Below are 13616 nucleotides of genomic sequence, written 5' to 3'. Positions count from 1 at the left end.
ATAGGAAACTTATAATTTGGGGGCCTCAAATACCCTGCCTTCCCCTCCTAGTCTTCACTGCACCAAAGCAGACCACGTGAAGTCATGCTACCTGCCTCAGTGCTACATCTTAGGGTAACCAAATGAACCCAGAGTGGATCTGAAGTTTCTCTAGAGAGATCATTCTGATTGGGTGATCTCCAGCACACTCTACAACCCAGGAATTCTTAATCTTTTTGTGTGTCATAGGAGCAATAAGCATCTACAAAGCACTTTATGTATAAGGACTTTATATAAGCATTAATGGGCCAGACGCTGTGTTAAAACACTTTATAAATATGATGTATATTCGATCCTCTCAATAACCCTGGGAGGAAGGTGCTTATTATCATGTCCATTTTACATCTGAGGAAATGGAGGGTCACAAAGCTAGTAAGTTTCTGAGTCCATATTTGAACTCGGGTTTTCCAGACTTTTCCCAGTGCTCTATCTACTGTGTCACCCTAGCTATCTATCACAGACCTCCTTGGTGTTCTAGTGAAGCCTATGTACCTCTTTTTGGAATAATGCTATAGAATACAGAGAATTAAATACACAGGATTACAAAGAAAGCCAATTACATTGAATTTTGATTACTGAAAAATTGTTTGTTTTTAAGAAAACAACGAAATTCATAGACCCCAGGTTAGGAATCTCTGCTATTGATTTCTGTATATATTTTCATGGTATTTTAGGTCAGCATTAGTCTCCAGAGAACCTACTAGGCCTACCTGGGTCCTAATGGCCTGGGAGCATCACACAAGCCTGTTACCCTATTTGGCTTCCATACAATGCCCATCAGCTACTACTTCCCCTATGTCCTCCAACTGGCAGTAGGAAATGAACATTCCAGGTCTAGCCAAGAACCACATGATGCCAGAATGGTGGCAAACTAGAACAGTCTGAAATGTGTTTGTTTATTTTGCCTGCTATTAGAACAAGTGCTGTCTGTAGCTATGCCTGTGTCTATAGTTGTGAGGCCTGAAAAATAGCCTTAAAAGGGAAAATGGCATTCATTGTTGGATAATATAAAAAGCTCTAATTTATAAGTCAGTAGACCCAAGACTGTGGCCCTAATTAATTATAACCTTATATAAGTCAGCGTGGAAGAGGCATGGTATCAGGAAAGAGTATTGATTCTACTTTCAAATTCCCCCTTCAGTGATTTAGTCCCTATGTGACCTCGAAGTCCCTTAGCTTTCCTGGTTTCCTCATCTATAAAATGGGGGAATTGGACTAGATGGTCCCTTCCAACTCTAAAAGTGCTACGATGCTTCACTAGGTACCATCTTTCCCTCTCCCCCTTATAGCTCAGTCAGAGACCAACTGTTGAAGAGCTCCGTGAAAGGAAGATTCTCATTCGCTTCAGTGACTACGTGGAAGTGGCTGATGCTCAAGATTATGACAGGAGAGCAGATAAGCCCTGGACTCGACTCACTGCTGCAGACAAAGTAAGCAGAATCTCAAGGGAGGGAGAGGGAAAAGAGCTGGAGACTAGATCCGAGCTCCTGCCTTGGGGATGATAAATCTGTTGTTGCATTTCACACTTGGTGTGAGGGAGCTCTCTAATGAGACTGGCCCCAAAGTGTTAGTCACAATCTCAGCTGGCAATTGAATGCCGAATGCCAGCGGGGAGGCCCAACAGCTGGGAAAATAATAGAGCTATTTCCATCACACCTTCTAGCAGGAGCCCCAAATAGCTTGTGATCATCACTAGAGTTAATTCTCACCACTCTAGGAAAGTCATAGACAAAGGATGGATAGAATCACACCCACTTTACAGAGGGGAATAAAGGAGGCAAGAGGAGGAGGATAATTCGACCAAAAAGGAGAGGGAAATGCTAGGGATCACATTTGTTCTATATATAAAGCTATATTTATTTTATGTGTACATATTTTTCTTTACATATTTATTTTATATATACTTATATTTATGGATGCTGCCTTTCCCTCCCTCCCAATAAAATGCAAACCCCTTGGTATTAAAGATTATTTTCTTGTCTTTGCATCCTCAGTACCCAGCATGGTAACTGGCACATGGCAGAAAAAGGGGGGGGGGCGGATAGAGCTTTATTAGTGCAGATTGTTTGATTGATTGAGTCATTCAGTTTGCTCTAATTCGGCAAAGGTCTCTTAAATTGATTCTTTTTTGCAATATTCCTAGCTGGGTTGTTCAGTTGTTCCAGTTGCATCTGACTTTTCAGAACCTCTTTTGCGGGGGAATGCTCTTAAGATTTATAGGATATCTCAAGGCCACCTAAGCTTCCACAACCTGCTAAACGTATTTTCTATATGGGCGTGAGGTGGGCCACATCTACACAAGCTAGTGCTTCAGCATCCTTCTTAAATAGCTTTTCTGTGCTTTGATTAAGAAAACTTCAGGAGGCAACTAGGTGGCTCAGTGAGTTGAGAGCCAGGTCTAGAAACAAGAGATCCTGGGTTCAAATCTGGCCCCAGAAACTTCCTAGCTATATGTTCATTTAACTCCCATCGCTTACTGCTCTTCTGCCTTGGAACCAATACATGATGTTGATTCCAAGATGGAAGGTAAAGGTTTAAAAAAAATGGCCCTCTGAGGCAGCAATCAGGCATTATTATCCCCATCTTATAGATGATGAAACGAATGTTTTGAAAGATTAAGTGACTTGCCCAAGGTATACTCAAGGCTAGTTACTGCTAGGAACTAGAGGCTTTATGAAACTTGCTTTAATAAAGCAGTAAATATTATTTGTAATAATAAATATTTGAGTTCAAATTTTTGTTCCTAAATGCTTATGGTTGGTAAAAAAAAATTCCTGCTGAATTCTTATTTACCTTGATCTTGTGTTTAGCATGCTCCTTTTTAATAAAGAATAATCATAATCATAATAATTGGCATAATGTTTTAAGGTCGCAAAACACTTTTACATGTTGACTCATTTGCACAAAATGAGTTCTAAAAGTTAAACTATTTCTCATGCCTGAAACATACTCCCTCCACTCTTAACCATTGACCTTGGCTTCCTCTTAGTCCCAGCTAAAATCCCACTTTCTTCAGGAAGCTATCTCCTTACCCCTCTTAATTCCTATGTTTAATTCTCTCTTTTTATTGGTTCCTATTTATTCTGTATAATAGCTTGTTTTGTGTATATATTTGTTTATATCAGTGATTCCCAAAGTGGGTGCTACCACCCCCTGGTGGGTGCTGCAGTGATCCAGGGGGGCAGTGATAGCCGCAGGTGCATTTATCTTTCCTATTAATTGCTATTAAAAATTTTTAAATTAATTTCCAGGGGGCTAAGTAATATTTTTTCTGGAAAGGGGGCGGTAGGCCAAAAAAGTTTGGGAACCACTGGTTTTTATATTATCTCCCTCATTAGATTATAAGGTCCTTGAGGGCAGGGACTGTCTTTTGCCACTTTTTTCATACTCGGGGCTTAGTAAAGTATCTGTCACATAGTAGGCCCTTAAAAATATTTATTCATTGACTGATTAATGGAAAATTTTAAACCACCCTCTGACTTCATTAACACTAATTTTAATTAGTGGTACCTCAATTATTGAATTTTCTGTAATCTTAAATAGTAATCATGTTTGCCGTGAGGTTATTAAATGGCCAAATGTACTTAGGATAGTACTCTAACTCTCCTACATACTGCTTCTACCTTATGTGGTTGAATCAGTTAAAAATTTAACTAAATACTCATGTATATTCAAGAATCTCAGTTTATGTTTTAAATTTTTGTTAAGACTTTTTGGCACACCCTATAACATTTAAGTCAGATGTTGTATAAAGGTTGATCTTTAATTAAAGGATATGTTTGTTAGGGGCAAACACTTACTTTCCAAAAAAGAGTGATCCCTTTGTATCCTAATTCCCTACAACCATTCACCAATAATCCAGTATGTTCCACCATTCTCTCTTCTTGCCAGTCTTCTGAATAAGGTCTGGGCATTTAGATTACTTAGAGAATTTTGGAAGCATCTATTTAATCTGGTCAGCTCGTGGACATCTTGGCCATTAGCACAACTCTCATTCTTAAATGCTAGTTAGAGTGATTTCTTCATAAAGCACACGGTGGATCATTGGTGCCTACCTCAATCTTGGCCCCACTTCGATTGATTTGTGTTAGCTTCTTGAAGAGTAGGGGCTATTTCATTTCTTGCATTTGTATCCATGGCATTTTACACAATGCCTGACATATCTAGTAGGTACTTAACAAATTCTTTATAATTTGAATTATAAGCAACTATCTCAAAAGGCAATATTTTTATAAGACTTGCCAATCACCTATTGCCCCACATACAAATGTCCTCATCCTGGCCTCCAGAAGCATCAATGTGACTTTAACCCTATAACACTAATCTGTCTGTACTTATGATTTCTCAGTTTCTTTTCTTTATAGAGGAAGCCAGATGGCTTAATGGATAAATACTGAGTTCAAATCCAGCCTCAGATACTTGCTAACTGTGTAAACTCAGACAAATTGCTTGCCCTCTGTCTGCCATCATTTTCTCAATTATAAAATGGGGATAATAGCACCAACCTTCCAGGCTTATTGTAAGGACCAAATGAAATAATATTGGTATAGCACTTAGCACAGTACCCTGATACATAGTAGGAGCTTAATCAATGTTTCCTCTTCCTACTATCTTCTCTCTTAGCACCTACTTTCTCCATTAAAGGAAGACAAGAGGAATAGTAACTAAGGAAAGCCAAATGTTGCTAGTCCCAGGAACTAAGTGGCAAGAACACCCTTGCCAAGGATTGGGCTCTGAATACTGCCCTTAGTTATATCCTGCATTTCCCACATTTCATTCAATAAATATAGAGAGAAGACACTCACTATGCAATCTGTCCTGTATTAGTACAAAGACTATAAGGAGATACACTTATAAGAATGGAAATATCTAAACCTTATTTTTGTTGAGGGTCTCTTTGGCCTTGTCCAAGGAAGAACTACTTCCATATTTCTACCTGGCATCATGGGTACTAAAGATTTAGGGAAATTGAATCAGAGATTCTAAAAGTAGTTTCCTATCATGAATTCTTGAAGAGAATCTTATGACAATTTCTTGAAGAGTAGCTTTTTCATGATTATGGAAGTGGATTAGACAACCAATACTTTCTGATTGTATCTATCTCTCTTGGCCCTAATATATTGATGTCATTGCATGGACCAGAGTCATAAATAGGGCAAAGGCTTTGGTCTAGTGTTCCAAAATTTATAGCATACAAAAAATTAACACATGCACTCCTTCAATAGCATTGAAGCCAATATAATGACTTAATTCCACTTCTTACCTTCCCTATACACACAGAGAGAGACATTTGAATTTAACTTAGTAGCTTCTTATTTTTGTTTTTTTATTTTGTATTATTTTGTATTTGAATTATTGTATTATTATTTTTGTATTATAAGTTGATGTGAAGAGCCGCCTATCTTGTTCCTTCTCTTAGGTTAGGTAGATGAATTTAGTAATGCCTTTTCACAAGTATAAAATTGCTACTTACACCTCTGTATGGACAGTTATGAAAGCAAGAGAACCAACTAGCTCTCTTCCTTTCCATGTAGGTGGTCTAACTCATTCATGGCAAACCTTTTAGAGACCAAGTACCCAAACTGCAACTCTCACACCACATGTGAGCCACCCCATTACCCCAGACAGGGAAGGGAGAAAGCAATCCCGTTGCTGGGCAGAGGGGGCGGGTAATGTGAGAGATGCCCTTAGGCACAGGTGGAGAGTGAGAGGGAAGCAGCCCCCTCCGGCACGTGTGCCATAGGTTTGCTGACCTAGCTTTTACTACGACACTTAGGCTTAGAGCAAGTGTTGAAACAAAGCTGCTCAGTGCCCAGCTCTCCATATTCCTGCTACTCACATCTCAGGACAATCAATAAAGCAACTGCTAGTTTGCAGGGAATATTAAGACCTTGCATAAGATCATAGGATCATAGATTTAGAACTAAAGGGAACCTGAGAAGTCTAGTCAAACCATTTCATTTTAGACATAATGAAACCGAAGTCCATAGAGATTAAAGTAACGTGGGGAGTGCATAGCAAAATTGGGGTTTATACTCATGTCCTCCTAACTACAAATCTAGCACTCAAATTTTCCATTATTTTTCTGACTATAAATGCACAACACAAATATTTCATTTGATCCTCATGACAAGCTTTCTTAGACAGGTGGCATGAGGATTTACAGCAGAAGAAACAGCTAAGAGGAGAAACAAATGATTTACTGAATAGTATACAGCTATTAGTACAGGTTGGATTCAGAACTCAAATGCAGCTCATTGAATAACCCCGTGTCCACAGCACAACATCATTAATCATTTGAAATCCAGGAAGAGTATTCTTCAGGAACAGACTTGATGTCATTAATTATGTCAGCATATAGACGTATACACATTTCCATATGAATATGCAATGATAAAGTGTTGTATAATTATTTAAGCAATAAGATAACCTGCTTCCTCAAAAAAGTCCTCATTTGACTAAGGAGAGAAACACGAACAGGAAACAGAAAAGGAAATAGTAATGCTGACAGATGAGCGTACATTTGTCATCGGTTTGTTAGCTAATGATCTCTCTTTCCTCTCTTCCTCCCTTTTCTCTGCCTCTTTTTCCTGCCCTATAGATCAAGAACTTGATGGTTTTCCAACCTTAAACTTTGATGCCACTTGATATGTCAATAAACTCAAACATGAAGGGCACATCTGTTATTTATTTAAAGTCTTTACCCCTAAGAAAAAAGTGAGCAGTGAGAACTTCTCACTGCTGTATTCACCCTCAACTTCTCTCTCAGGTTCAACTCTATCCTCTCCCCATTCTGCTCCATCATCAGGCCTGACTAATCTCTGTTCTAGCCTTAACATTGGACAGGGTAGTGGGAATGAATTTATTAAGGGTGGAGGAGAAAAGGTTGTGATTTGTTTTTTTATGCCAAAAATATATCTGTTTCTGGAAGTTAATGACAAGGTATATTACCTTGGAACTGATAAAATAATAAGAGAAAGAATTCATAAATAAGGAATGGAAGTGGTGAAATGAGCCAGTTGGTGAACTTTTCCTCCTCTTGATGTATTTTTGCGTTTTGTTTTTGAAGGAATCCTAGTAGCTGGCAACAAATTTATTTATTCGCCTCAGTAAGAAGAAAGGTTGACACTTAAGCCTTGAAGCATGGTCATGATTTATCTTTAGAGATGTATATCCATTATTAATTTATTAACTATATATAACAGGTCTTGGGAGTGAGACAGACAAAGGGATAGAAAAAAAAACATAAAGAAAAAGAGAAGATATAGAAAAGAGGAGAAAGAAGAAGAGGGAAAAGAAATGCATTTCCCATCCTGATTTGCAATTTAGGTTCTAGAGATTCTTTTGTAAGTTCTAAAAGGGTTTCTTGGGTATATATATATTGCTTAAGGAAATTTACTGTATGAAATGAAAAATGTGTTTCTTTTCATCTTCCTTATTTCTATATTTACCAACCACTCTTCATTTCAGGCCGCCATTCGGAAGGAGCTCAATGAATTTAAAAGCACTGAAATGGAAGTTCATGAATTAAGTAGACATCTAACAAGGTGAGTAGGTGATTTTTAAGACGTTTCTAACATTTTTGTTGTTTGGTTGTTTCAGTCATCTCTGAATTTCTGACCACATTTTGGAGTTTTCTTGGCAAAGATACTACTAGACTGATTTGCCATTTTCTTCTCTAGCCCATTTTACAGATAAGAAAAATGAGACAAATAGAGTTTAGTGACTTTCCATAGGTCATAAAGCTAATAAGTGTCTGAGTCCAGATTTGAATTCGGGAAGATGAGTCCAAGCCCTGCTATTTCTCTGCTGCGTCATTTTAGCTCTCCTTTTTAAAATTGCCAGTAAGAAATGTCAGCTTCTAAATGAGACACTTTTCCCACTTTCAAGATTAATGTTCTTGATGGGGGGTGGTTATGAGGAATGATAATAATTATTATTGTTATTAATAATAACTGGTATTTGCCATGGATAGTCTTTTAAAGTTGGCAAAGTCATTTGACAAACATGGCTGCTTTGGAATCAATCACTCCGCACAATTTATTAAGCACTTTATAATCTGCCAGGCACTATGTTGAGGACTGGGAATGCAAAGAAATGCAAGGAAAGGGCCTGCCCTCAACAAATGTAAATTCTAATGGGAGAAGACAAGTATCCTGGTACTTGGTACATTCAGGTGGTGCGGGGTATATACAAGATGTGCTGAGTATGGGAAGGCTATCTGAAAGGGGGAGCCATCAGCAGTTGGGAAAATCAGAAAAGGCCTCCTACAGAAGGCAGGATATGAGCTGAGTCTTGAAGGAAGCCAGGGAAACTAAGAGGCAGGGTTAATTAGGGAACAAAAGGGAACATCTGTGAGGTTATTATTGTCTCCATTTTACAGGTTAGAAAATTGAAGTTCAGTGGGTTGGTCATAGTCGCAGAACCAAGAAGTGTCCAGGGATGGATTTGCACCCAATTCTTCCTGAATCCAAAACTAGAACAATAGCCCTTATACCAAACTGCCTCACACAGACATGGTTCACTGCCTGACATAGTTTGTTTACTGCTTAAGAGTTTACAAAATGGTAACAAAATATCTTAACTCATTTTATCTTCACTAAGACACTGTCTTAGAAGTACTCCCTTTTTAACAGATAATGATGATAACTTCCATTGATTAAGTCTATGAGGTTTTATAATATACTTTCCTCTTAAGAACTATGTGAAAGAGGCAGGACAAATATTACCACCCACTTTACAAATGAAGAAACTAAATATCACAGATGCCAAGTGATTTATTTATTCATTTTCACATCACTGGAAAATGATGGATTTATATCTAGACACTGACCCAACAGGGCTCCTGACTCCTAGTTCCTGACTGTCCTGGACTAGCTATCAGAGGTCAAAGGAAGAGAGTTATTATCAGGTTATTCTCTAGGAAAGTGAAATTAATTGTCATACTTTTTAATGGAAAAAAATCAGATGTGGGCTAAAAATAATTTTCAGAGAACCCTAGCTTTTAGTTAGTTCACTTGAGTTCTAATCCTAAAACTAGCAAAGTGACCATAGGCAAGTCACCATCTCTGTGTGCCTCAGCCTCTCTACATATCACTTGTTAAGTTATTTCAATCATGTCCAACTCTTCATGAACCTATTTGGTAAGAACAGTGGAGTGGTTTTCCATTTCCTTCTCTAGCTCACTTTACAGATGAGGAAACTAAGGCAAATAGGGTTAAGCGACTTTCCCAGGGTCACTTACTATTAAGTGTCTGTTGCCAGATTTGAACTCAGGAAGATGGATCTTCCTGATTTCAAGTCCAGTGCTCTATCTGCTATGCCACCTAAGTGCCCCATATGTCACACAGCAATGATAAATATCTCCTTTTGGAGTGTCTTCCACAACAAGTTTTCTAGATAAACTTTCATCTTATCTGGCAGGGAAGCAGGATTCCACTTCTCTTTCCATCTGTCTTCTCACCATGTCACTCTTGTCCCCCACCAAAAACTTCCAGCTCCATGTTGTTGTTCTTCAGTTGTTTTCAGTCTTGTCTGACTCTGCCAAGAAAAACCAAAAATGGGATCGCAGAATAAGACACAACTGAAATTACTGAACAGAAGTGACATGTAGAGAAGCTGAGGCCCACAGAGGTACCAACCTGCCTATGATCACCTGGTAAGTTCCAGGACCAAAAACCAAGTAAACTAAAATCTAAGGTTCCCAAAACTCTTAGGCCATCATCTTCATCTCTCTCCCACTGAAAGGGGAACTAAAATTCATGGAAATGCTGAATTGCTATCAAAATATCTTAGAAATGTAGAAACCCAGTTTATTTAGTTTCCAGTTATCCCTGAGACTTTTTTTGAAAGGTAAAATCTGGTGGGAAAGAATCACCATTGCACATTTGAAACCTTCAGGCTCCCTGCAACAGGATCATGACCTTCAATTTGATTGGCAAATTAGAGTTCACAAAATCTTATCCAATTTGGCTCTCCTAATAAATGGCTGGTATATAAAGATCAAGATAGATAATAGATAGAATTTATTAAAAGCTTACTATTCATCAGACACTATTATTCCTTATCACTTAGTCCTAGGGGAAAAAATACATGCAAGCTAGACAGTTCCTGCCCTCAAGAATCTTATGTTCTAGTATAGGAAAACAAAATATAAAGGGATATAGTAGTAGATGGAACGCCAACCCAGGAGTCAAGAAGACTCATCTTCCTCAGTTCAATCTAGCCTCAGATACTTGTTAGCTGAGTGACACATGGCAAGTCACTTAATCCTTTTTGCCTTGGTTTCCTTCTCTGTAAAATGAACTGAAGATACTCCAGTATTTTTGCCAAGAAAACCCCAAATAGGGTCACAAAGAGTCTGAAAACAGCTGAAAACTACTGAATAACAAGTTGGAAGTTTGTTGGAGGGTTGGAGTGGGAAGCGTGGTTTGACATGGTGAGGATACGATGGGAAAGTGATGTGGAATCTTGCTCCCCTGCAAGCTAAGATAAAAGCGCATCTATCAGAGCTGGGAGATCTAAGGTTAGAATCCAAGGTTCCAGTGGGAATCATATGAAGATGATGGCAGAGGATCCGAAGGCTGATTATGGATGGCTCTCCGAGATAGACCAAATAGGTTATTTATCATCACCATCTAGCATATAGAAAAGCCAAGGGCCAAAAGAAAAGAGTAGCAACTTTTCTTTTGGTCACTTGAAACTTAGATTGATACCTGGTCCATTTTTCTGTGACTATCTTTAATCACAAAGGAGGGGGGAAAGGTAAAAATTCCTTTGGCAAATATTCAGTGTTAGGGGAAAATGTTTCCTCACCTCACTCTTTGAGAGCCATCTATCAAATTCTTTCCCATTCCTTCTAGATATTTTTAACCTTCATTCACACAAAGTGTCCCTATGACCCTTCCTCTTTTTTACACACAAAGCCAAAAAATGGATTCAGTTATACTCAGCCAGCAATTATTGTTTTTTTTAAAGCCTTTTTTCTTCCATCTCAGAATAAATAAAATTAATACTAACTACCGATTTCAAAGCAGAAGAGCATTAAGGGGCTAGATAATTGGGGTTAAATGACTTTGTCCAATGTCACACAGCTAGGAAGTGTCTGAGGCCATTTTTGAACCCAAGTCCTCCTGATTCCAGGGCTGATGCTCTGTCTACGTGCTACTCAGCTACCCCTCAGCAAGCAATTATTAAATACATATTTTGTCATGGAACTATCCTGGGTACTGTATATTACAAGTTTTTTTTTATTTTTTTAATGCAATCTTTGTCTTCGAAAAGCTTTTATAATTGCTGCAAATTTCTCATCATTTAAGCCAGCCTTCAGAGGCTAGATGACCATGTTTTAGGGATTTCAGAATGTAAGCTCCTTGAAGAGAAAGACTGTTTCATTTTTTGTCTTGATATTTCCAGTATCTAAAACACAGTAAGTATTTAATAAATACTTATTGACTAAGTGATGATGTGGAGGCAGGATTACAAATGAGAATGGCAAGTGCAGCCAAGGACCCCATTTTGAGAGGTATGGAGTCATGTTATCACCTGTCTATCCACTCACTTTCCTGCTTTGTTTTTTTGTTTTGTTTTTGTTTCCTTAGGTTTCATCGGCCGTAGCAGTTGAATTCCACTCGAATGCTATGCGGTCTTCAAAACATGAATTTATAAGAACCATAAGTGCTGGTATTATTCACTTCTCCCATTACCATGTAAATCTTCTGAACTGCCTTTTTTTAAAAGAAGAGAAAAGAAGAAAAATAAACATAATGAGGATTATACATATATATACATATATATCTGTAAACTTGATGGTTACCATTCAGTCATCAGACCTGCTGACATAACTTCTGACACTGAAATACCCCCCACCCCACCCCACCCCTGGCAGTGCCAAGGACAACAGCTTGGCGTCCTCATTTTAAGACTTTCTGGCATGTGGATGTGTCCTATTTGTCCAAGCCCAGCTGGTAACTGCATTCATTCCGTCTTCAGCCACCCTCATCCTCGCGAGCATCTATCACTCAACTCCAAAGAAAGCTGAGGCAATGGGTTTCTTTCCGGGAATGACTGTACAGAGTAAAAAAAAAATGTTCAGCCTGACCTTTTAAATAAGGTCCCAAGCACTTAAACCAAATGCGGCTTCTGGTTTGGGAAGCACCTTAGGAGGAGGAGACAGTCAGGGAATGCTGCTCTCAGTGACCCCTGTCCCCACACTCCCTCCATTCCATCCCTGTCCCCATCCTCCATACAGTGAACACAAAGGAAAGCCCTTTTCTGCTTGAGTTTCTAGTTGACTAGTGGCCACAAGAGGTGTGTGCACAGTGGCAAGTAGAAAGTCCGTCCTGAGCAACTGATAGAATCGTCTCAGACCAAAGCTGTGTCTCCTTCCTGAAAAACTTGCCTAGAAAGAATAAAGTCAGGATCTTCATTTCCTAATGAAAACTGGATGACCCACAAGTATTAAAAAATCAGAATGTCACCAGCGTACACACACACACACACACACACACATATCTGGCTATTAGTAAAGTACGATAGCTACATAGGGATGTACTTGTAAAGCCTGCCTTATGGGCATGATGACCACCTCTGCTTGGCTCAGGTTCTTCATTTTTCTAATGTGCTCCAATGCTGGGTTTGAAAAAAGGCACCATCTTCCAGTTCCACAGATTTTTTACGTGAACTGAGCACAGCACCAAAGCTTGTAGGCTGGTCGCTAGGGTTCATGCTGCCGACATGGGTCCTTTAATAATAATTGGGCCCCTCCTCCAAAAAGCACCATACATGGTGGCTTTCTTGTCCCTCATCTTTTGCTTTGAGGTTCATTTGGAGGTGCATTAGTGATTCTAAGTGAGCTCATCATGCATCAGAATCGCACAGCTATGAACACACTGGCCATACTCATGGTGCCACCCTACTGATCCTTTAGCATCAGTTTTTATCTCTTTCATAATGCATATGAGAATGAGTTGATCTATCAGATGGCCAGCCTGATTGGAGGAGTAAAGAGAAAATGCACTAATCTTGAGGGAATATGGATCTCTCGGTAAATTGTGATGAAAGAGACAATTCTTTTAAGCTAATCCATGACGGTGGACATAACTGCCATCCCCAAGGGAGTTTATATTTCATTTAGTTTTGTTTCTGAGAGAATAAGTCCTGATTGGCAAAGTTCGACCCAGATACCTCTGAAGGTTTCCTCATCACTCTTAACAACTTACTGGGATCCTTGAATTCTCCACCTCATATATATTTTGCTTAGAGTAAACTGACTAGGCCTTCATACAAAGAGAGAGGTCATTCTATCACCATCCCCAACCATCACCATCACCACTATCCATACACTACCTGATTTGTGGCAGGAGAAAAATCCTCTTAGAATTCCTGCTGGCAGCTTGGGGTCATTCTGCTTTCAGGGGATCCGCATGTATCTGGACAGCTCAGGAGAATTCCTCAGGGAAGAGCTCACCAGCGAGGGGACCCCCATCCATGAGTTCCTCCATGCCATCAGGAAGGAGCATAATAGGGGGGTTCAGCTTGGTGTGTATGTCATTCCTGAGGCATTTTGTCTCCATTTG

General features: G+C 39.1%; 1 protein-coding gene across 1 annotated transcript in view; it reads left to right on the top strand.

Moving 5' to 3' along the window:
• PHACTR1 (phosphatase and actin regulator 1) overlaps positions 1 to 11804 on the top strand; it is a 647986-nt gene extending 636182 nt beyond the window's left edge. The window contains exons 12-14 of the mRNA XM_044658144.1: positions 1329 to 1469; positions 7510 to 7586; positions 11640 to 11804. Of these exons, the coding sequence (XP_044514079.1) occupies positions 1329 to 1469; positions 7510 to 7586; positions 11640 to 11655 (234 nt within the window). The 3' untranslated portion in view covers positions 11656 to 11804. The remainder of the gene's footprint in view (positions 1 to 1328; positions 1470 to 7509; positions 7587 to 11639) is intronic.
• The last annotated feature ends 1812 nt before the right edge of the window (positions 11805 to 13616 follow it).

The sequence above is a fragment of the Gracilinanus agilis genome, chromosome 1 (genome assembly GCF_016433145.1).
Source record: "Gracilinanus agilis isolate LMUSP501 chromosome 1, AgileGrace, whole genome shotgun sequence".
In the NCBI taxonomy this organism is placed as follows: Eukaryota; Metazoa; Chordata; class Mammalia; order Didelphimorphia; family Didelphidae; genus Gracilinanus; species Gracilinanus agilis.
This window is presented reverse-complemented; position numbering and strand designations above follow the sequence as displayed.